Here is a 25,007-nt window from a genome sequence, read left to right on the forward strand (position 1 = left end):
TTTCGGAAATTAAATTTGTGATTATTATGTGTGGTCTGAATATTTGGAATTTAATTTCTATGTGCCAAATATTTATTTGATTTATTGTGAAATTATTGGTGAAATTATTTTGATTAAAGAAAATATGCATTATATAAATTTATGCCATGTGAAAATTATTTTATGGTCTTGAAAATTTTGAAATTCTTGTGGTTTTAACATTAAATCGGGCATGATTTGACTTTCAAATATTTCAAGGAAAATATTTGTTTATGTTGGTGACTCCAATTTCTATAAAGTATGCCCATGGAATATTATGAGATTTAATTATTATATTTCGAGAATTATTTATGCTATTGGGAAAATGTGAATATTTGAATTGGTGGATTTGGGAGTTGATGGATTTGAAAATCATGGAATTTATGATGTTGATTATATAGAAATTGTGGAGAATTTCCGGGTTCAAGCGGATGGAATAAACCCGCTCTGTTTATGCAAAATGTGAGATTTGATATATAAATTAATTATATGGATTTTATGATTTTTAGATGCACCGTGCACGTACTGGTGTTCTGTTATTATGTGATATGGTTATTGTGCACATGGATGTGATTAGCGCGCAGGTGGGTATGAGTAGCGCGCAGGTGATATTATGAGGTTGTCCTGTGGTTGCCATCGGATGAGGGTAGGCCACCCCTCCATGGCCGGGACACCAGGTTAGCAGCGGCGCAGTGGGACGCCACGCGACCGTATGCCGGTTTCTTTCTATAACCTCCTGTCTGGCGGTACCTTGGGACGCTGGGTACTGTTGGCGCCACTGGTATATAGTGGGTGCATCAATTGATTTTCAGAACTGTGATTTTAAAAAATAAATATTTTGAAACTGTATTGGAATTTAAAAATATAATTATTACCGTTTCTAGTATTGAATTGATGTCTTGGTTTTCGGGGATTACGAACAAAGGGTTTTGTGAAAAGGTTTTAAAAGGGGAACTTTTCCAACTGAGAAAATTGTAAGGGTTTTGAGAGAAATTATTATTTCCAATTAATTATTATTTATCTACTTATTATCGTGGCATTATATTGTATAGTAGATAGGGTCACTCACTGAGATGATTAGCATCTCATATTTTCAAATTCCGTTCCTCTAGGTACCAGGTTGTCGGTGTTCATCCGGAGCGGACTTGATCTTCATCGTTGTTTTAGTTCGTGAAGTACCTTGATCTTCTTTTATTGCAGTTGTAATATTTCTTTCACTCTTGTTGTATTCTATACTTAGTAGTACTTCATGAAGCTTTGTATACTATATGGGACACTTATGTGTTTATTTATGCACTGGGTTGCTGCTGTTATTATTTGAAGTGCTGAAATTTGTGGAATCAATTTGTAGTATTGTGGGAGGAATAAGGGGGACGTTATAGAAGTGTGTTTTCATTGCAGGTAATTTTTGGTTAGTCCTACCCTTAGGAAGGTGCTGCCGGATTTTCCGTTGGAAGGTTCGGTGGTATTTCCCTGGGATCAAGGCTTGTCTAGGGTTCCGGGGAGGAATTCTGGACGTGTCCTGACATTTATGATGCCTAACAATCTCTTAAAAATAAGCTTGGGTCCCATATTTAGACTTCTATCTTGAACAATCAAAAACATCTCATTAATAACCCTAAAAATCCTTGAGCTATCTGATTGTTTGGTGCCTGTAAAAGTGAAAGAAATAATTGAGGAACAAAAGAAAAGCATATAAGAAAACCATAAGAGTAAATATTAGAATAAGGTAGCCCCCACTAACAATGGAGCAAGCAGAATTGAAAGTTCAGTTTTGCTTTTGAGTTTTTTGTTAATGGCATAGACATTTGTCCTCTACAACACTGCAAGCAACCACAAAAAATTGCAAGGGTGGAGTAGCTTAGTGCAAGTCTAAGGTGGATTGCATTTGTTGGAAGTAATTATAATCCAACAGCAAATTTCTACATAAAGAAAGCCACCATTCCATTATAATAAGAAAATTTTAATGAAACACCACATAAATCAACCACAACACCGTTACAAATAGTAATACTACCCTGAACTTCTCCATAAGACTTATAAGTCCTATAATCATAAACGTCTCTATATGATCCACTTTTTTAACTCACTCATATACCTCTTATATTCTAGTTCCAGCGTAACGTAAAAGACAAAATAGTTCCAAGAAGAATGGGAGGGTTTTAAGTCCCATGAGAGAATACTCATCACCCTTTCATAGATTTGTAGGAGTTCCCTTTCAATCAAGTCCATCATCACTTTATTTCTATGTTGCTTTCCTGTGGAGGAGTACATCCTCCATTGAGCCCTCCTAGCTATAGTAACTTTTATATAAGAAGCAATTCACACATTTTTTTCTTCTTTTGTTAGCTCCTCAGCTACTATGGTTTTATACACTTTGTCCATCAATTGGATGATATCTTTATCACTTTAAGTTGACCTTACCCTATCCAGCAGGTCTTTTCCATTCTCCAAGAAAGAGATAGCTAGCTCCACTAGCTTTTGGTCTATCCCTATAAATTTAAAAGATTCTTGAAGATTGGGTTCTCTAAGTAATTCCAATAAGATAAGTTCTTTTTCCAGCAGAACCATCCCTTAGCATGCTTTGATTATAATAATCCAGCACCCTAAGATACCTCTTGTTCTGAATGTCAATCTCATCATATGGTGAACTAGGTGGAACATGAAACTTGTTCAAGAACAACTTAAATAGCTTATCCACTTTTTGAAACTCAACGTGTAGTTTTCTGAAAACATCAATCACAGCATCGTGATCTATGATGCCTAGCAATCTCCTCAAAATATGCTTGGGCTCCATAATTCCACCCCTATCTTGAGCAATCGAAAATGCCTCATTAATAACCTTAGAAATACTAGAGCTCATCTAATAGTTTGGTGCCCGGTAGAAAGAAAGAAATAATTGAAAACAAAATAAAATGCAAATAAGAACAAAACCATAAGAAATAAACATTAGAATAAGGTAACCCTCACCAATACTAGAGCAAGTAAATAAGAAAAGCACATAAATCAGAAGCAGAAATAGAAAGTTTAGTTTTACTTAGTCCAAATTGCATTTGAGGTTAAATGCATTTTAACCTTAATCCATATTGTATTTGGGGTTAAATGCATTTTAATATTCTTTATTTTGAAAAAAATTTGAATTTCAATTTTCAATTGTAAAATATTTCAATAGACTTTTAAATTTCAATTTGTTTCATTTTGTTCAGATAGATTTTTAACTAATGACAATAAATAGTTAGGGATATTAAAGTGCTGTTTTTTAATAAAAAAAATAAAACATTCAAAATGCTATAAATTAAAACTAAAGTATCTAAATGATAATAAATCATATTTTAATATTGTTTATATATTGCAAAATTATCGACCATTGTTAGTCAGAAAAAATAAATTGAATTTAATTGCAATAAATTATTGAAATATAAATACCTAAATTATAAAAACAGAAAATAAAACGGCCCAAAAGTACAAACTACTAACACGTAAATTAGTCTAACATTAGGGATCATTAATCTCATTTTGGATAGGCCTTAATAATGGGTAAAATCGCTGGAATTTTTATAATTTTGTAAGGAGGGAAACCACCCAAATTTCAATATCTTGTCCTATTCAATTTGAGTTTCTCTATTTCCCGCATATGCTAATAGCAAACATTGTTAAATCAAACATCATTCTTGTCTCATCAAACATGCAATTACCTTCTGTTTGTAAACCCGCTTCTGTTATAATCGGTTCCCAACTTTTTCTGGCATTGCTCTCCTAAAGTTTTTCAGAATTTTCACATTATTTTCGTCATCCCAATCGTGCATTATCCACTGCATTTCAAAAAATTACTAATAATATGTATTTTATGCATGTAAAAAAGATAATTAAACTATAGTTTAGGATCTTCCCTTTATGAAAACTGCATCGGCATTCGAAACCTTTCACACATATCACCTATTACCCAAAAAAATATATGTATATTCAAACATATCACCTCAGATGTGGGACACCCCATGGTACACAGGAGCTGTGGCGATGACATGTGGCAAATCATAGTCGATCCTTTGATGTGCGGATATAATTTGACGATTTCGTGTATGGTCCTTTTGGTCCCACCCTAAGGTCCACAAGTGATCTCACACTTTGAAACCAATCTTTGTACGCTGAGACAATTGCTTTCAAAGCGATCCTTGCCTAAACCCATTCTATCATTGAACAATTTGCTGAAATCGGGATTCTGAGATACGAATTCCCATACCACATAGCCATGTGTTTTTTCGAATGGAATTCCAGCTCCCTTGACACATTGTCCTAAACAGTGCCATGGAGCCAATAGATTTGTATGGTTTTGCATTGACGCAATGGGAGCTACACTATACTCCGAGTGGGTCAGCCCGTAGAGAGTACTAGTGTCTCCGACATCTGATTGATCATGATCATGTGGTACAAATCATGATCATGAGATACAAAATGGATACAAATTATGGTGACACTAGCTAGGCCAATTAGAAGAAAGTGCAATGTTAACCAACAATACTAACTTAGTTTATTTTATTTTATTTTATTTTATTTTTTGTCTTCTGCTCTTGACGTCTACTTCAAATGTCGTTGAAGCATGTGCTAGTTTTTCATTCCTGTACTCAACTTTTGGTAATGATAATGTTGGAATTGTCCTTTATAAGAGAAATAACCTCTTAGTTTTCGGATAGTGAATGAAATTCTCTGAATCCCCATTAAATCAAGTTCCTTACTTTATTAAACTTTTTTCATAGCGAATGGCAAATTCGTTACTATGCTTTTGTCTCCAGCTATCTCACAGGCTTGGATTTTGCATAATATTAATTTTAGACACATTAAATGCTCACCTAGTCGGAGAGAAATAAAATAGATGAAAACCAATTAAAACTCATTACTGGGAACTCAAGAGAGGACAATAATACTTCGCGTAAGTTAATTTTACTTGATGGAAAATACCAAAAAAATTGTAAAATTAATTACAATTCGAAGCTGGTAGAGGTATAAATATGACTCGTTATTATAAGTTGAGAGTTTTGGGGATTAAGTGTTCTAATTGGGTTTGTCCTGCATCAATTACGAAGTAAGATCAAGAAAATGCATAAGAGTTCAGAGATTGTTTCCACATGCTTAAGAAATGGAACCACTGACGATTACATTTTTTATATCTAATCATGCAAATCTAGCGTAAATCTTTACCATGAATGTACAGCTGGTTTAGACGCTATAAGAACAAACAAGAAAGTCGAAACAGAGCATTTCCACACTAATATTTCATAAAATTACTTAAATAAAACTTCAATAAACTACTTGATTATACAAGTAAGGGGGGAGATGGAACCAGAATCACCATGAACGTAGTTCTATGCTGGGATTACCAAAACATATCCTCAACCAAATTGAAGTAAAACAATAAAGTTAAAAAATAAAATAAAATAAAAAATAAAAAAAAGTCATTCTGGATAAGCCTCGATAATGGAGAGTATGGCTTGAATTTTGATAATTTTATAGCGAGTAAAACCTCCGTCGTTCAATATTTTCTTCCACTCCTTCTCAGTTCTCTCTTTCCCTCCAGTGGTATGTGCAAGCATTAATAGATCAATTACCATTCCCATTTCATCGAAAATCTCATTACCTTCAGACTTCACAACAATGTCCACAATGATAACTTTTCCATTTTTTTCTCCTATTGCTTTCCTGCAATTTCTCAATATCTTTACACAATTCTCGTCGTCCCAATCGTGCATTATCGACTGCATTAATTAATCATAAGCCATCTAGTCAATAATTAATTAACTAATTTTTATTTTTTTTGCTTTCATTAAATATGTGAAAGTAATCAATTAGCTATTTAATTAAAGATATATATAAATATATATAATATTAATAGTTACGTTTTTTTTTTTTTTTTTTTTTCATACCTTCATGAAAATTGCATCAGCATTTGGAATGCCCTCGAACATATCACCTCCCACATGGGAAACTCCAGGGTAAACGGGAGCTGTAGCGATGACATGTGGCAAATCGAAGTTGATACCTCTGATGTGCGGATAGGACTTGACGATTTCAGCGATGGCCCCACCGATCCCACCACCAACATCAACCAATGATCCCACGTGGTCGAACCCATCTTTATATTCTGAGACGATTGCCCTCAAAACAATCCTAGCCGTGCAACCCATCCCATCATTAAACAATGTGTTGAAATCAGGATTATGGGATGCAAATTCCCAAATCTCACGGCCATGGGCTTTCTTGAAAGCGATCCCACCATCTTTGACACATTGACTGAAACAGTGCCACGGAGCCATTAGCGATGGATGGGTCTCCAATACAAACATCGGAGCTAGACTCAACTCCGAGTCCCTTAAGAGCCATCTGGATGAGTGAGTCAGACCATAGAGTGTTTCTGCACCGTCAGATTGATGATGTGCGGTGAATATGTTTCTTCGAACTAGCAACCTCATGATGCGTTCGAGATAGGTGAGATCCGGAGAGGGAGAGTCAGCAAAACCAGAAGCAATTTGGGACAAAGTGATTGGGCTAGCGTGAGAGTGTATGATGTCGGGTATGCGAAGCTCCACAGCACATTTCAAAGCCATGGAATCTGCAAAGCTGAGCATGTATTTCCATATATCTGCTTGGCCTCTGAGCTCTGCCTCTGCTTCATAATTTGCTTCCATGTTTTCGATCACTTTCGACTCTCAAAGTATATGCTTTCTGTTTCTTTAAACCAAGTGGTGGACTAAGCCATTTAAGCTTTCATTTACTTCCACTAGTGTGGTGATCTACTACTACTTAATAATAATTAAGCAGCCAAAATTAATTTAAGCTTTCTTTTGCTTCCACTAGTGTGGTGCTCTAGATCTACTTTAGTAAAAAAATATATAAATTTATACATGCGGCCCACAATGGTAATAATAAATGGAAATTGTATTCTATTATATTACATATTCGCTGTACATTTGTTGTATTTTAACTATTTCTTTTTCTTTCTTGTCTCTTTTCCTTTTTAATTATTAGCTGTCTTTTAAAATCATAACCAAAGGAAGTGTTCAATGGTGAACACAAGTTGTCTAATTAATCAAATATCAAATGAAAAAAAAATAATAATTGTCTAATTAATCATTAAATCATTGTTTGGACAAAACAAAAATTTAACCCAATCAAAAGAATAATATTAGATATATAACAAAAGAGCAGCTTTTATTTATGTATGCTTTTTTTTTTTTTTTAAATGCATATGTTTAACTAATTTATTTTATTGACAAAAAAAAAAAGTTTATTTATCTGAGCTCCCAACTACCCCTCCATTTCCTTGTCCCTTGGGCTGAATTGAACCTAATATAAGTTGATGATGTAATAGGAGAGAATATATTGTGAAGCAAATATGCAAATGTGAAAAGTTGTCCCTATTTTAATTTTGACGAAGGTTGGTCTCAATTCTTCAAGTAACTCAACTCGGAACAATATAAAAGCAATATTGTTAACAGAAAACATGCTAGCTTATATATAAAAAATAAGTTTTAAATAAAGTGAAATACATACTATATAATAACTTGGTGACATATTGCAATGATGTTTACCAATTATTGTCCATTTCTACTACCAACTCCACAATGGTCCACAGAAGTAAAATGTTTCATTCACAAGTGGTGAATATTCACGAGTGATACGGTATAAATCTAATTGGTTGTCCTGCTAGCAACTTTCATACATATCATTTGTGAAAACTCTTAATCTGTGTATAATATTATTCCCCACTAGAAAATGTGAAAGCTGTTTTCCAATATTAAATATTCAGCAAGTTAATTGATCCTTTAAAGCTAATAAAGGTCATGTAGATGTAGACAATCACATTCTCATTTTTGGTTGTCTATTAAAAGATTATGGATTTACATTAGAGTTTGATTATCACTTGATCTTTTTTAATATTTTTGAATCGATGCCACTATGTCAAATGAATAAGTACATAAGTTGTTTGGAGCATTAAAGGCTTAAAATTATTAGACAAAACAGAAACATCATCTTTCTAGCAAAAACAAAAAAAACAAAAAAACAAAAAAACAAAAAAAAAAAACAAAACCAAAAAAAAAAAAAACAAAACAAAAAAACAAAACAAAAAAAAAACAAAAACAAAAACAAAAAAACAGAACATCATCATATTTATTGGATTAAAATGCGGTACCAAACTAAGATTGCAATATTAAACATACTGCACAATGTCCTTTCTTTTTATTATTTCAAATTAATATTCTACTAATATATATTAAATTCCAGGACTCTCACTGTGGATAAGCCTCAATAATAGATTGTAAGGCTGGGATCTTGATAATCTTGTAGCTAGGAAACCCTCCTTCGTTCAAAATCTTCTTCCATTCCATCTCTGTCCTCTCCTTTCCTCCTGAGGAATGTGCAATCATAAGCAGGTCAAATGCCAAACCAGTCTCATCCCAAAGTTCATCTCCTTGTGCCTCCAAAACAACTTCCACTATAATTATTTTCCCACCTTTCTCTGGTAATGCTTTCTTGCAATTCTTCAATATCTTCACACAATCTTCATCGCTCCAATCATGCATTATCCACTGTATCAAGAATATAATACGTTATGGCTTTTTTTTTTCTTTTTTTTTGCCTTTTTCTTTTCTCTATATTTCGATATTTTGTATAAACGCGCGTGCATCATAATTAATCATTAAATATTTTAATTTCCGAACGACAATCTAGTAAAAGAAAAAAAATGTTCATAGACAGTTACATTTTTGCTTTCTTTATAGAGCTTGCATAACCTTTTTAATGTTGTTTGTCATTTCAAAATAAAATATAAGACATGAATAAATGGTAGAACTTTATTTATTATTTTCTTTTCTAGGTAGAATTTAGGTCGAGAAAATAATCACAGTACCAAAATATAGGAGGTCAGTCACATCAAAACTATAAAAATTTATAACTCTTTTTTTTTTTTTTTGGGGGGGGGGGTAAATATAAAAATTTATAACTCTTCCGCATGCATATAATTTTGGATCAATTATACTTTAATATTCTCCGTTTTTAGTTTTAGATTTACCACATTTTATCCTTTATTTTTTATTTAGCATACACTAAGCCTTCTATAAATTTAATAGTTATAGTTTTTAACCTCTAATGCAATTATGGAGTATAGGCTGCAATTTAATAGTTATAGTTTTTAGCCTCTAATGCAATTATGGAGTATAGCTGCAATTTAATAGTCACAATTTTTAACCTCGATACAAATTGAATTGGATATTTTTATATTTTGCTGAGTTATATAAAGCATCCTAAAGATAATCATTAAAGAATTTGGTTTTTGATAAATGTGCACCAAAATATAAAAACTAGAAGTCTTAATATGGTGGGTTTTAAATTAATGGTCTGAATTTCAACATCTTGAAACTACAAAAATATTAAAATACAATTAATTTGGTAATTTTTAAATATTTTTGGTTTCAAAAATGGGTAATGGGAAACACAAAATTAGGTATAGGGTATATAAAAATAAATTTATTTTAAGAGTTAATTACATTTTAATGGTTTTAACATATAAAGTTTTTTAATTTAAACTGCCAATTTTTTAAAATAATAATTTAGATTTTAATCTTTAAACTTATTGTAACATAGTTTGATTTTCAACTTTAACCAAATAAATTGGTATCTTTTTTCTTTTTTTTTTTAATCACTAAACCTTATGGATCTAAATTACCAAAATGCACTTAACCCTATCTCTAATAATGCGTTGAATTAGACCTTTCAATTCAAATATTCTCATTTTTTTTCCGTGTAACCTTTATTCCTAAATTCCCACAATTATTTATTTATTCTCTTAGCGAATCTTCATTTCTTGTTCGTAGGTAGTTGTGATTAATAATAAAATAAATAAATTAGAAAAAAATAATAATAATAATCCCTACAGTTTTTTTTTTTTTAAATTATAAGTTAATCCAAATTTCATCTCTATTATTTGAATTCATGCTTTTATAGCATAAATAAAAATACTTAATAATTAAAACTATCATCTTTGTCAGTTTGTACAGGAATTAGAGAGCCACATTAAAATCCATCGTTACGTGAACGCAACTTCTTCTGACTTTGAAAATGTGGACAGAAGGGTTGAATTTTGATTTAAACAAATTAATCCAAAAAATAATAATAATAAATAAATAAATAATAATTAAAAAAACAACTAAAAATAAAGAAATAAAAAACCAGATGATGAGACTGGAACTTGCCTTCAAGAAAAGCGCATCAGCACTAGGGACGCCCTGAAACATATCACCTCCAACATGGGAAACACCAGGGTAGGAGGGAGCTGTGGCAGTGACATGTGGCAAATCAAAGTTGATCCCTCTGATGTGCGGATACGATTTCACGATCTCAGAAATTGCCGCAGCGGTCCCACCACCGACATCCACCAATGATCCCACACGGTCGAACCCATCTTTATATTCCGAGACGATCGTCCTCATCAAGATCCTGGACGTACATTCCATCCCATCGTTGAACAATTTGTTAAATTCCGAATTTCGAGACCCAAAGTCCCAAATCTCACGGCCATGGGCTTTCTTGAAGGCAATGCCACCTTCTTTAACGCATTGACTAAAACAATGCCACGGAGACATTAGCCATGGATGGGTCTCCATTACAAGCATCGGAGCCAGAGTTAGGTCCGAGTCATGTAGTATCCATTTGGACGAGTGGGTCAGACCGTAGAGAGTTTCTCCGCCGTCTGACTGATCATGTTGTGCGGTGAATATGTTTCTGCGAACCAACAGCCTCATGATGCGTGCAAGGCAGTTGATATCAGGAGATGTGGAATCGGGAATGCTAGAAACAATTTGAGACAAAGTGATTGGACCTCCATGAGAGTGTATGATATCAGCTATGCCTAGCTCCAAAGCACATCTCAAAGCCATTGAATCTACGAAGCTGAACATGTATTTCCATATGTCTACTTGCCCTCTTTGCATTGCCTTTGCTTCTTCTTGTTTTGCTTCCATTTCTCACTCTCTTTCTAAAGAGATTTCTTGTTCTCTCTTTTGGACCACTAAAAGTAACTGTAAATGCACATCATACCATATGTAGCTTTGTCACATGATTTATAGGGGCGGACAGGGGATTGTTTGCATGGGCCTTCTTATTTTGTTTCTAGTTTTGGTGACTAACATACAAACAATAATACTAAAAGTATTACATATTGTTCGGCAAATAATGTAATATTATTTTATTAATTTATATTGAATTATATTTATTCTTTTAATTAGTCATTTATTTATATCTAAATTATATTTATTTGTTAACTAATAATATATTAATATAACATCGAACATCTTCTTAAATCATTTGATAGCAATATTAAAATACAAATAGAGAACGAAAATGAATGATGCCAAAATGTTTACCGGTTTAAATCTTAATATAATTTAAATATATAAGGATAAATGAATCTTTAAAAGCATGAATGTAATCGAATATCAACTAATAAAATAATGGTATCTCACTGTTTTATAAACATTTTTGTAGACTCTTTACTATCCCTAATATTATTCATAAAATATAGACATTGGCAAATTGTATTCTTTTTCAAACAAAAAAATTGGAAAACGTTATCAAATCTGATATTCAACATACTCAAGATGCAGGGTTCGTATATATTTATTTTGTTGACATGATACAATTTGGTTAATCCAAATTATCAAAAATGGAGTGTATCCTTATCCCTATGAACTATTAGATTGGTTAGGATGAAGTGGTATATTAAATTGTAAAAGATCTTGATCCAAATATTATGGCAAATGTCTTTTGTCTTTCTAAATTATTTTCAAAACAATAATAATAAATTTACAAAAATGTTCACTAAATTTAGTTATCAAATAACATGATAGATGATATGTTAATATTTAATTAATTTATTTTTTGAATGAATAGGATTTATTTTTCATATTTAGGTTATATAAATAAATTAATAAATAATATTTTAAAACGTATCATTTAATAAATAAATTTGATAAATATTTTAATATCTTTAATATTATTATTTTCAAAAATTCTTAATTAGTTCCCTTATATGCATTTTAAAAATTGTATTAGAATATAGTTTTCAAAACACATAGTCAAACAATCCCTAATATTGGGAATAGTCTTTTTTTTCTCTCTTCTAGATTACGTGTGATTCGGACAATATAATATTAATAGAAAAAAAAACTCTTAATTAGTTCCCTTTTATACGTTTTAAAAACTGTATTAGAATATAGTTTTCAAAACACATAGTCAAACAATCCCTAATATTGGACAATCTATTCTTTCTCTCTTCTAGATTAGATGTGCTTCGGACAATATAATATTAATGGAAAAAGAAAAAAAAAAAACTCTTAGTTAGTTCCCTTATATGGTTTTAAAATTTGTGTTAGAATATAGTTTTCAAAACACATAATCAAACAATCCCTAATGTTGGACAATCTATTCATTCTCTCTTATAGATTAGGTGTGATTCGGACAATATAATATTAATGGAAAAAAAAAAAAAAAACTCTTAGTTAATTCCCTTATATGGTTTTAAAATTTGTATTAGAATATAGTTTTCAAAACACATAGTCAAACAATCCCTAATGTTCGAGAGTCTTTTCTTTCTCTTTTTCTCTCTTTTAGATTAGGTATGATTGGGACAATATAATATTAATGGAAAAAGAAAAAAAAAATCAGAAGTCGATAAACTAAAACAACAACTTAAGCCACACGGTCGTTGTATCATATTCTATAGTGATTCTATGCTTTATTTTAAGTTAACTGAAATTCAATGATAAGGATGTGAAAGACACCATAAATCTATTTCCTTGCAAGTTGCAACTATATTAAGCCAACACATCTCATCTCAGCTAACACCTTGATATGTTATTCCTAGCTAAAATAAATCCATGCACTATTAATATATTGGATTATTATTTACTAAAGGAATGAAAGAAAGGCCAAAAAAAAAAAAAAAAAAAGAGAATTGTAATGGAAAATTTAAACTCACACTAGTTTTTGACAAAAAAATAATAATAATAATTTTGTCGCTTAAACATGATGCCTTTTCAAGTTTGAATTAGCGTCTGGTGATTTTCTTCCTTCCAGTGGTATTGAGAAATTTTCAGTTTGATTTTTCGCCAATTCCAAAGTAGTTGGCGATGTGACTTTTACGCAAGAATTATGACGTATATAAAAGGAATAGTGCTAGACGTATAACATTATTTTGTTGATTTTCAATTTTCTCTTTTCTCTTTTCTCTTTTCTTTAACTGGAAATTGCTTTCAGTCACCTAATTGAGGTTTGAAAACTATTTATGATGGCCGAAATGATTGTGTGAAAAAAGGTTGGTAGCTGAATGGGTTAAATGAAGGGTAAGTCCTTTGGCTGATGATATGGAAGTCATGTGGCTAGGCGGTTTTTGGGTAAAATGATTGGCTAAAAGCATATATTGAAATTGAAGCTGGCTGAATGGGGATATAGAAGTGACGTGGCTGTTAGCTGTTTCATGTTTGAAATATGGGTTTGCTGATGGGGTTTTTGGAATTGAAGCTCCTACACGCCATTTGAAATGTGGATGGCTGAATGGCGTATAGAGAAAGATAATGGATTGATAGCTTAGAAAAATAGGGTGGTTGAATGAGTTTGGAAGTAAGTTGGCTTATGCAAGCTTGCAGATGGTTTATGTAGAAAAGTAGCTGTAGCTCATGGTTTTATATAAGATATATTTTTGGCATAAATTTTTAATATATGCCCTGCTACGATGATTGCTTTATAAAAGAAAATAGCATGGTATCAAGGAAGAAACGTAGTAAACCAAGTTTTTCTCTTTTGGTGGAAACACAGTAAAGCAAGTTGATGGCCAAAAAACTTGAAATTGAAATCGAATTTCTTCATATGGATAATGTGATAGAATTCTACTTGGATTAAAATTTCTACACACGACCGTATCTAAAGCTGTAAATACAAATTTAAGTTTCTTCAGCCAAAGAAACATGTCTACTACACCTTCAACAAACAACTTTTCCTCATGGATTTTTCTTAGATTTTTTCTGAAATTTCATTGCTATTAGTTTTCAGCTTTGTTACTAATTTTCTTCTTCAATTATTCTTCAGTTTGTCTGTACTCTTTGATTCAGTAGTTTTTTCATTTTTACATTTTGTTCTCGGTTATTAGATTTTAAAATTGTTATTGTTTTCTGTTTCTGAATATAGTTGATTGATCCAAAATTAGATTATTATTGTGCATTATTATTTTTGTTTCTACTTTTCTTCAGTGACATGTTTGCATTACAGGAACTTGTCATTTAACCAGTTATATATGGCAAATGACAAAAAAAACACAGCAAACTTAAGTGAAAATTTGCAAAAGGTTCAAGAAATATTCTAATTATTGTGGCTACTGAAATGGTACTTAAAGAAGCTACTGCTACTGGTACAAAAGATTATAAGCTGGTAAATCTTGTATTCTGTGTATGTCTTCCAAAGCCAGCTCTCTTTCCAATTGTGTCCTTGTAACTTGTAGAACCTCCTGAAGGTTAGGAACCAGAAAAGTGTTAACCATTATTTTGGACTGCCTATGAAAATAAACGAACCATTAAAAAAATAACAAAAATAAAAATAAGTTCTATAGTTCAGATAAAGTTAAGAAGCAATAGTCAAAAGACAAAGACAAATCATCTCTCGCTTGGAGAATAAGTCATGCACAGACGTGAGACAAAGACTGAGAAACAGAGAAAGAGAAAGTACATTAAATTCCATATAAGATGCTTGCATAGCAAGCCACTGGGCATCCATCAATTCAAAAGCTATGCAGTATAGTACATCAAAGGCTTCTTCATCTTCTGCCAACGTAGACATGTAAAATTGTTATTAAAAATTAACACTACCTCATATAATTTTTCTAAATCCAAAGACACCAGATCATGAAAAAGATGCAATTTACCTCCTAATAATCTCACAAAATTGATTCCTGGAAGACATTTTGGTTTCGCTGCGAAGTATATGAGGAGAAGTTTAGAAACGTATCAACATTTCTTCTTAGAAAAGGAAAGACAAAGAATCAAAAACAAAACAAGCATTTTCAAACTAAGTGAAGATTTATTTTGGTAGCTAGAAAGAAAGGAATGTCATTTAGAGTATTTTCGTCTATACTGCTTCTATTGAAGGAATAAGATCCATATCTCATTTGGATAGTCCTCCAAAATTAAATTTCAGACAGATTTTCTAGTTCTTTGAAACATGTGAAACAGAGTGAAAAAGGCACATGTCAATTTGTAGATAAAGAAAACGATTCTACTAAACAATTGCACATATCAATTTGTAGATAAAAAAAAAAAAACGATTCCTACGAAACAATCTGTCAAACATAATGCAAATTTTCCAATTAGCAATTACAATGAAGGTGTGTAAAAAATAAAATAAAATAAAAATAAAGAAGAAAACACGACAATGGAAAACACATTTTCATATATTGGTTAAAAAATTTTCATACCCATGTATAATTCCAGCATACGAATCAACATAAATGAGACATTTATGCCAGCAACAGCGAAGGGGTATTCCCAAGTTGCTCGATCCCCTTCTTGCTTGAACAATAACCTACGAAAAGATGCCTTGATTTTGAATATTACATAATTAGTAATAACTCATATTTTGTTCTAATAAATATAACGAATGCACAAACACTCAGAGAAAAAAAAAAAAAAAAAAAACAAAACAAAACAAAAAAATACAAATCCCTGAAACAGAATGGAAAACTTACCGGATAAGTCCTGGCAAAAAATAGCAAGTTCTCAAGTGAAATAAAACCGCAACCCCTAAAAAGAGCAGTGGTGACAAAAAGAAAAAAAAAAGTACTTCTCAACTGAACAAGTACAATATCAAAACAAGATGAAATGTGTTACTACTACTCTAGTCATTTTTGACAGACATAAGACAGTGTCTTTTTATCCTTTTGTATTTCCTTTGAATAAAAATATTTCCGTGTTTTACAGAATGTGAACAAAAAAACATCCTCTAGAATGTGATCATTACTAAATATATCAAAACAATGAGTGGTAACTTCCAACCATTTGTACCCCAAACAAGACAATAAAACTCTTGGAACATGACAGATATATTATTATTTGTTACATTCTGTAGACACCACGTAGCATATTTCTTATTCTTATAATTGAATAGAAAACTACTGGTTATGATTAATCACAGTTCAACAAGAAAAAGATACAAGAAAACAAAACATAACCACTTTACTCCTTAGATGATTCTGAATACACGACACCAACTTGAGTGATAGAACAACCTTATCAATGAGATACAGAGAAGATGCGGACTAAAATTGTCACATAATCAAGCATTTCATTCAAGAGAACTGTACCTGAAGTCAGTAGATGGATTAGGACCTTGCCATCCCATCTCTTTCCACTGCTCAGAGATCAACCCTTTCAGAGGAATATCTGGATAAGCAGCATACCATAAGGCTCTCAAGGATTCCTGTAAGCAAAAACGGATTAGTGAAAATCTGTTTATTGATAATTGCACCCAATAGTGAAAAGGACAAAATGCAGATGAAAAAGCTGAAACTCTCATATGGATATCTACCAAAGTAAAGAATATGTATATATCGGTAAGAGATTGTGAAGTAACACTAGTCTACAAGTAATACTGAAAACTAAGACTTTTATCAAGAAAGGAAAGCATGAGTTCCTTATTTTGCCTCCTAACTGATAAAAATGTAAATTGGATCACAGATTTATAAAAATAAAAAAAAATAAAAGAAAGATCTTAACTCTACCAAGATAAAAGTGGAACCAAAACAGTAAAAATTAATATACTTATCACTAAATAATATACTTGATGATCAGGGCGAGTCTCATCAAAAGGTACTTGTAGTCTTTCTTGAAGCCTTTGAAGTCTTTGCTCCTAGTAAGCAGTTAAAAAGACAATATTGTAAGTCCAACCAGGTTCATAACACCAGATAAATTTATGTTAATAATTGGAACATCCATCCTAAGTGCAATTATGAATTAGGGCCTTTTTAAAAAAATAAGATCAAACGAACTTCACAACTCATCAACATACATAAAAATTGTTATGAATTCTACAATCAATTTGGTATTGCAATATACAGACAATATAAAAAAGTATGCAATACGATGCGAGTGGTGTTTAGCAATTAAATATCATATGCAAAAGTGATATCTCGCTAAATGTAATAAGTCTCACTACTTAATTACTACCTCGAGAGGGGTCAACGGGCGGTCAAGGTACTTGTCTGTACGTCTGCTGTACCTATTAAAGAGTCCTCCTATCCATGATCGTGATCCAACCATAGCATTAGCTACAGCCATTAACCAATGATCAGAGATATAAAAGCAGTTGCCTCAACCAATATACACCAAGCAGAGGGATAGATGTGCAATGAGATGTTCTAGTTGCCTCTTGAAAGACTTTGTTAGAAAAATAGTCTGAAAACATAAATGATTAGGAAAAGAAAAAGAGAGTTTTCCAACTGCTCCAAGAACCAACTCCTAAAGGATCTTATCACTTGTTTAGATTATTACTTAATTATGACAACCCAGCCCATGTTATCTTCCAAGAAAGAGTAAATGATACATGTCATGCAAAATATAATGATAATTACCTAGGAAAGTTTCAATTTAACACATTAGCATAACCCACTTAATATAATTAAGTTTGAAATATTGAATTGATACAAGTTTTTTGCATTCTAAAATATGAGTTAAACATATATGGAATTTCTAAAACATACAAACAGTAGAAAGATTAACATAAATTTATTGACTTCTAAACAATAAATAAACGAAACAAGAGTTGAAAGAAAAGAATCAGGAAGCTCTACTCACTAAAACATTGAGTTAACTGTGATATTACGTGAGTGGAATCATGTGACCAGTCCAACTCCTCATCGCCCTTATTCTGTCTCCAGTAAATTTCATCCTCATCAACCTACATTTCAATTTTCGAAATATGCCTTTTAAGTACTTAGAAATATGCTTTTTAATTTTGGAAAGCCAAGAAAAAAGGCTAAATCTTAGATTTATCTCATTCGTTCCCAAGTTTGGCAACGTCATGCATGTCATAGTATCAGAGTAAATAGAGCAAACATAAAGCAGAGTTGAACCTAGTACAAAATCCAATGGCTACAATTTCTTGAGCCTACTAACTATCCCAGACTCAAATAAATTACAACGCAGCAATAAGCCCCAATCAACAAACTAAGCATTCATGGTGAAGATGGACGAACGGGTTGCATAGGACAGCTAAGAGAAAAGGAAATGAGAATTCTAATAATTAGCAAGTCATGAATTCCTGAACATAAAAATGACAACAAGTTCATCACCTACCTAGTCAACGTCGAACTGGATTAATCACAGGAAAGTTGACTTTTCATCTAATTGCTAGGTAAATTGTGAACCAGTGATTCTTTTCAAAATACAAACCAGCTCAACTAAAATTATACATAATTAGAGGTACCCCAATTGGTACTATAGGCAGAAAATGGACCCAGTAGCATGACAAGCAATTAACAAACAGGCACATAAAAAACAGGCTCTAAATCATCTGCATTTTTTCTAATCTTTCATGGGAAAACAGATTCAGAAGATAGTAGAGAGAGATGGAATGGAATTTACTCTGTGAAGAGAAGAGCAGGATGGAAAGCATTGCCTACGCCTCCTTAATCTCATGAGGGGGTCCAAAACCAAAAATAAGAATCTTTCACCCTTTTAACCGAAAGTTACAAAAAAGGAATAAAACAAAATGATCTCGAAACGATGGGTGCCAAATGATTGCACCCATCTCATGCTCTCCAAATTTTCAAACTCACATCATTCAATTTCTCTCACTTTCACATATTTCCTGTTCCTACCATTACAATTTAGAGAGAGAGAAAGAGAGAGAAGAAATGGTGCAAATTACAGGTGTGCACGAAGAAGCTACGAAGTTGGGAACTTTTTAAAAGGGAAAAAGATTTAACAACAGCGAAATTAAAGGACTCCTTTTTGTATAATCGTACAGTGCAAAAGGGCTAGCATTGCAATGCATAAAAACAAAGATTGAAAAGTTGGGTCAAAAAGAGGTGATATATATAATATACTCTGCATTATATCGATATACAAGACAAAAATAACATAGCCACAAACACACATATAGATTATAGAGAGAGAGAGAGAGAGAGAGAGAGAGAGAGAGAAGGAAGGCATAAAAGTACCTGCTATGGTATCTGAGGAGACATGGTGAAGGTGGTCGTTTTCTTGGGGATGATATGGTCAAGGTGGGGGACCACTTGGAGACAGTGGTGGGTCCAGAACAGGAACAGAACTAGAAGAAAGCAGGACTTGAGGAGGAAGAAGATAGAAGAAGAAGAAGAATGACATTGTTTATTTTATTTTATTTTATTTTTTTAATTTTCTGAGAGTGATTTTGCCTACAACACAACACCAAACTAAGCACACACCGTTTGGTTGGGAAGGAGTCTACGGGGCTCGTCTTGTCCCTCTCTTTCTCCATTTCACTCTAACCAGTCACTTCCCTATCAACCAGCCTACTTCGTAGCTCTCGGTTCTTGCTTTCTTGGCTTTTTTACATTTTTCATTTTCATTATTTTTTTTGTTTTTAAATAACATTAATGCATTGGAAAATTAAATTTGGGTCAACTTGAGATTGACCCATGTTTGCATTTAAGTAGGTTCCGTCAAAGCTTGATCTAAGCGTTACAGGTTTATTATTGTTATTTTTTTGGTTGCAATAAACTATAAAGTTAATTTGGGTTTTTTTTCTTTTTATGATCAATTTCATTTGAGAGTTAATCAGATTATCCGGACTTCGACGTGGGGATGGCAACCGGCGCCACGCGGCGGAGTTTGCCTTCCATTCTCCATTTATTTTGAACTAAGGTGGGATGAGGATTCCCGTTTACCCATAAAAAAAGCAAAAAAACCAAAAAAAAAAAAATCAATTTAAAAATATATTTTTAAATAAAATATATATGTTTTACAAACATATTATAACATATTATAAATGATATAAATATATTATATAAGTGTAATATTTATGAAATAATTTTATAAAAAAATATAAATATGTATATTTAGAATAGAATAAAATATAAAAATATATATAAATAGTTTTGCGGTATGGACCGTTTGCACCAAAAGTCAAACGTTTAAAAAAAAAAATATCGAAAATCGATATTTTTTTTTAAAAAATATCAATTTTTTATGCGATCCGTATATAAACGATCAGCATCATAGAATATCCCTATATATATATATATAATTTAAATATAATTATATATATATATATATATATACACATATGAGGTGGGAAGTACAATCTCCTTCTCTGTTTGATCCTTGACACACAAGCAATCTTTCTCCGTTCAACATTTAATGAAGAAATTTCCACCCCATTAAAGGTGGATCTACTTGGAGATTAGATTAATTGGAGATTTTTACCATCCCCACTTTGATGGAACTAGGAATGTTAATTGGAAAAGATGCTACTGCATATTATACTTTTTGAAATCTTAATATTTGTGTTGAGTCAAAGAGAAATGAGTTAGTTGTCTAATAATGGCCTAATTTAAAATATAAAAAGAAATTGATAGCACCAAAATTAAGAGAATATTCAAGTTCATCTTGGCTGATAATACGGGATTAAAATTAGAATGCTTTGAATTCAACTTGATAGGTAAAATAAAATACAATAATGATGAAAATGTTGTAGTGGAATGTAAAATAGACACACCTAGTTTAGGATTAATCAGTACCCTATATGAAATTTACTTATGAGTGGACTTCTTCTCCTTTATTTCCATACTGTGAATATGTAAAAGATGGTACATGAAAGAAGCATTAAACAAGAAAAAGAGGAAAATTACTTTCTTTTTGGGAAAAAAAAAAATATATATATATATATATATAGTAGTTTTGCTATACAGATCACATCAAAATCGAAGTTTTTTATTGCTTTTGAAAAAGAAAAATATCAATTTTGTTGTGTATGTTGTGTATAGAGCTTTTTATCGCTTTTTGAAAAAGAAAATATCGATTTTTTTGTATACATTATATATATACATATATCAATTTTGATGTGATTTGTATACGGATGAATACGGATCATCCGCATAATTTTCTTATATATATATATATATAAATTTATATGTGTATATATATATATATATATAGGCAAAACAATTAGCTCAATTTCTGATCATACCCTTGATTCGTCTTCAAAAGAGGTTGGCCCAATTTAGTAGATCAGTCGGCCCAAAGACATACAATTGTCCTGTTTGGTGGGACACCAGCAATGGAGTATTTAATTTACACATTTTCGTAATTAGGTGTGCACAGGCGTTAAACATACTTTACGGGATGCATTTCATTCAATTCAGTTTGAGTTTGTTCTTGTCTTCCGGGTAAATTCCAAATGCACAAAAAATAATTTTACACACACATCCACATTTTTAATATATATCCATTTCTGTTGCCCTTTGTCTCTTTAACATATTTTGACTTGTATAATCCCAACTCAAATGGCTTGCCATGGAGCCCAAGGGTGTTTTTTTTTTTTTTTTTTTTTTTTTTCCTTTTTTTTTTCTTTTTTTTTTTTGGGGCTTACGTTAGTCCTCTTTGCTTATATATATTTACGAAAGGGTCAAACCCACAGTTGTGGAATTTCTTACTACAGCTTAAAATTGAAAGGTGGAGTTTGGTAATTAACCAAAATTTCTATCATAAAAGAATTTGAAAATCACAGTAAAATCCATAAACTTTGTTAAGCTACTATAATAAACTAATTAGAGAATCCTCTGATTGCACACCAAAATAGAGATTAAGGGCCAAGGCTACTATGTTACAATATTGTGAGGACTAAATTTGAAATAAGATTAGTAATTTATTTAAGGAATAGGATAAGACTTGTTTTTACACATGCATTTGTAAGCAATAGGACAAGTCTCAGCCTCTTCAAGCGATGCACAAACGAAGCTAACCATCACTAATCTACATGGTGAGCATGAACCACATGCATGCGAACAATCTGGCAAGCTCGACCCTGCTACTTCAAGTGTATCTGGTTTCCTTCTCTGATCCATTATTGCCTTTCTTTCCAAATACAAATTTGGTTTATTATTAACCGCTGTTCCCCCACTTTTCTTTACATGCCTGTGATGACCTGGTTAAGAAAAAAATGCATAAAAACAATCAAATATTAGATACCTTTTTTTTCAAAAAAAAAAAAAAAAAAATACAGATTACAAAAAAAAAAAAAAAAAAAAGTCAGGAGACAAAAAATTAAGACTTGGCTAAGAAAATATTTTCCCAACGATTATGCAGAGAAAGAGACATAGAGAGAGAGAGAGAGAGAGAGAGAGAGAGAGGTACGTGAGCGAGCCCTGCCTAAGTTCCTTGTGGACATGGAAGCTGGAAATAAAAGGAAAAGTATAAAGATTGCAGCAACACAAGTGGAACCCTTCATTTTGTTTTTTGGGTTGATTGTAGCTTGGTTTCCTCTAAGAGAATGATTACAACCAAACGAACAGAGACAGAGACGGAGAGAGCTTTAATGGTGTAAAGAAGATGGAGAAGAAAGACGAATATTTAAAGGAGTAAAGACTAGTGAGGAACAGAGAGGAAGAAGAAGGAATGTTTATTGTAATATTGAAGCGAATCACAGGCAAGAGTATGTGAACATGCATTAAGTCTGATAATGAGAATATGATCTTTCACATGAAAGAGATGGTGGTGAAACAGAAAAACAAAGGTTACGATTGCTCACAAATACAAGTCACAGGTCTCAACCTTGCCTTTTTTCAGGTTCCATAGAAGAAGGGTGATGATGATGATGATGATGATCATGATGATAATGGTGGTGGTGGGAGAAAGAATTTACTGCAAATTCAAAGTGCTTCTTTTACGTGAAACTCTGACCGAGACATTTGCCTCTACCATACATAGCCATAAATGCTAATCGAAATTGGGCATCTAATTTTAAAGCCAATAAACAAAAAGAAAATAAAATAAAATTTTAAGCTAATAAATTTTGGCTACTGAGTCTCTGCCTGTGACTGCCATTAATGCTTCATGTTTGCTACTATGTACTTGAGCCGTAAGCTCAACTATTACTCTTCATGGACCCTCTTCTGTAATATATCAATGTTTTTCTTTCTTAAATGTTTTTGAGTCTGCTGCAATGGTTCAGTACCACTAATACACACTACATATTCATGGAAATAGAAATTATTAAATCAGCACCAGTAAAATTGATCGGGCTAAACCCAGTTACCAATTGAGCTAAAAAGGTAGAGAATAGCTTGAATAGGTGGACCATAAGCCTATAGCGCTTAGGATTTTCATAGGGCAGGTCTCTGAATTTGCTGATGTGAGAATAATTGAGGGTTCTTTAGTCCTTGACCACTCATTTTCCGTTGTGTGTTGAATTACTTAATTACATGTTTGCTCTATTCAGATTTCAGAGGCGTACCCCGAAGAAATTGTAAGAAAAGTGGAGAGGAAAAAGAAAATCATGTACGGATGGGATTTTTATGATAAAGAAAACAAGGGCTGCTGTTCCTTTTTTTTTTTTTTTTGATTGGAAATATATATATATATATATATATTTTTTTTTTTTCGAAAAAAAGGTGGCGCTCTTCGTTTTCTCTTTTTGGTCCACATTTTTTTTTTTTTTTTAAATGTCTTTGCTTTGAAGTTGTCGAGTGCAAAATAAGATTTTATTAAGACTTTGTGGCACTAAATATGGGCATAAATTCTAATTGTTGGTTGAAAGTAAAATTTCACAACCCTTAACTGCAGTCTCCATAAGGAGAAATTTTTCTATACACAACATGTACCAAGATAGAATCCATGTTGGTGCACACTGTTAATGAAAAAATGTCATGTATATATCAAATTCTAATCATTTCAAAAAAATTTATATCAGCTTCTCCATGTTGCAAACACCTTTTACATCTGTTATCCATTTTTATTTTTTTTAATTTTACTTTTTTATTTCTTTTTACTCCTCTTCCATATATATTTCACTCCACGCCCTTTTTTCTGCTCAGAAAACCTGAAATTCTTTGTTCTCAAATCTTTATGCTATTCCCTTCATAATCAATCTTCTCTCATCCACACCAATCGCTAGATAGAAGTCTCTCTAACATCTAGATCATCTTAGGCGAAGTCCTAATTTCCACTACTTAGGGTTTTCAATTTCTGCCCCTTTTTCATTAATGTTCCAATTTTTTGTCAACATATTGAGATCCTGTACTAGTACAAATTCGTTTTCAAGTTCTACATTCTTAGAAGCAAAATTCTTTGACAAATAAACTTATAAAAAGCATAAATTTATTGGTTATAGAGAGAACAAGAAATTTGAATACACAAGAGGAATACTGAAAGATGTTGGATGAGATGAATAAGACTTTAAGGTTATGCTCAGCTCTCTCGAATTAGTAGTGTGCAGAGAAGAAAAAAATGGAACCCAATTTCTTATGCTTCTTCATTCATGGATAAGGAAGACTACATTCATTCAACAATGGATTTTCAGATATTGACAAAATAAATGAATTAGCAAGCAAAAAGTGGCAGAGAAGTAGATGTGAGCATGCAAAAGGAATTAAAGACTCTGCTAAGGATGAATGAGATGTTGGAAAGACCTCCATCTTGCAATTGGTGTGGATGAGAGGATTTCAAATGTTGGGTGAATAGAAATCTCAAGATTTTTGGGACAAAGGATGAGCTAAAATGAAAAAGTGGAAGAGTAGTAAAAAGAAATAAAATAATAATAATAATAATAATAATAATAAAAATAAAAATAATAGAAGTTAAACAATGTTTGCAATATAAAAGAAGTTGATATGAATTTTTTAAAATAATTAAGATTTTGTGTTATATATGCTATTTTTTTTTTTGGGTCATGTGCATCAATATGAATTTCAACAGTTT

General features: G+C 31.9%; 4 protein-coding genes across 11 annotated transcripts; all 4 read right to left on the reverse strand.

The window, feature by feature from the left end:
* Positions 1–5,260: 5,260 nt before the first annotated feature.
* Positions 5,261–6,931, reverse strand: LOC107416637 (xanthohumol 4-O-methyltransferase-like). Its single transcript, XM_048471975.2, has 2 exons — positions 5,937–6,931; positions 5,261–5,768 (listed from the first exon to the last, which is right to left on the reverse strand). The coding sequence occupies exons 1-2, from the start codon at positions 6,696–6,698 to the stop codon at positions 5,469–5,471; spliced, it is 1,062 nt and encodes a 353-aa protein (XP_048327932.2). The 5' UTR covers positions 6,699–6,931; the 3' UTR covers positions 5,261–5,468.
* Positions 6,932–8,155: 1,224 nt separating this feature from the next.
* On the reverse strand, positions 8,156–11,169 carry LOC107416580 (xanthohumol 4-O-methyltransferase-like). Its single transcript, XM_016025088.4, has 2 exons — positions 10,263–11,169; positions 8,156–8,600 (listed from the first exon to the last, which is right to left on the reverse strand). Exons 1-2 carry the CDS (start codon positions 11,028–11,030, stop codon positions 8,301–8,303), a joined length of 1,068 nt encoding a protein of 355 aa, XP_015880574.3. The 5' UTR covers positions 11,031–11,169; the 3' UTR covers positions 8,156–8,300.
* A 3,228-nt stretch (positions 11,170–14,397) lies between these two features.
* On the reverse strand, positions 14,398–19,521 carry LOC107416581 (uncharacterized). 8 transcript variants are annotated; one of them, XM_048471977.2, is made up of 10 exons: positions 19,271–19,521; positions 17,904–18,006; positions 17,277–17,504; positions 16,891–16,959; positions 16,415–16,530; positions 15,800–15,854; positions 15,530–15,650; positions 14,981–15,028; positions 14,785–14,879; positions 14,398–14,566 (listed from the first exon to the last, which is right to left on the reverse strand). In XM_048471977.2, the coding sequence occupies exons 3-10, from the start codon at positions 17,385–17,387 to the stop codon at positions 14,465–14,467; spliced, it is 717 nt and encodes a 238-aa protein (XP_048327934.2). In that variant the 5' UTR covers positions 17,388–17,504; positions 17,904–18,006; positions 19,271–19,521; the 3' UTR covers positions 14,398–14,464. The 8 variants fall into 8 exon arrangements, with proteins under 8 accessions (XP_048327934.2, XP_024928600.3, XP_015880576.3 ...); XM_025072832.3 differs by having other exon boundaries at positions 17,277–17,377; positions 19,271–19,509; XM_016025090.4 differs by lacking the exon at positions 19,271–19,521 and adding an exon at positions 18,693–19,223 and having other exon boundaries at positions 14,785–14,876; positions 17,277–17,377.
* Positions 19,522–21,937: 2,416 nt separating this feature from the next.
* LOC107416533 (protein EPIDERMAL PATTERNING FACTOR 1) lies at positions 21,938–23,087 on the reverse strand. Its single transcript, XM_016025035.4, has 2 exons — positions 22,446–23,087; positions 21,938–22,236 (listed from the first exon to the last, which is right to left on the reverse strand). Exons 1-2 carry the CDS (start codon positions 22,537–22,539, stop codon positions 21,962–21,964), a joined length of 369 nt encoding a protein of 122 aa, XP_015880521.4. The 5' UTR covers positions 22,540–23,087; the 3' UTR covers positions 21,938–21,961.
* Positions 23,088–25,007: the final 1,920 nt, after the last annotated feature.

This window comes from Ziziphus jujuba, chromosome 4, assembly GCF_031755915.1.
Source record: "Ziziphus jujuba cultivar Dongzao chromosome 4, ASM3175591v1".
NCBI classification, from domain to species: domain Eukaryota; kingdom Viridiplantae; phylum Streptophyta; class Magnoliopsida; order Rosales; family Rhamnaceae; genus Ziziphus; species Ziziphus jujuba.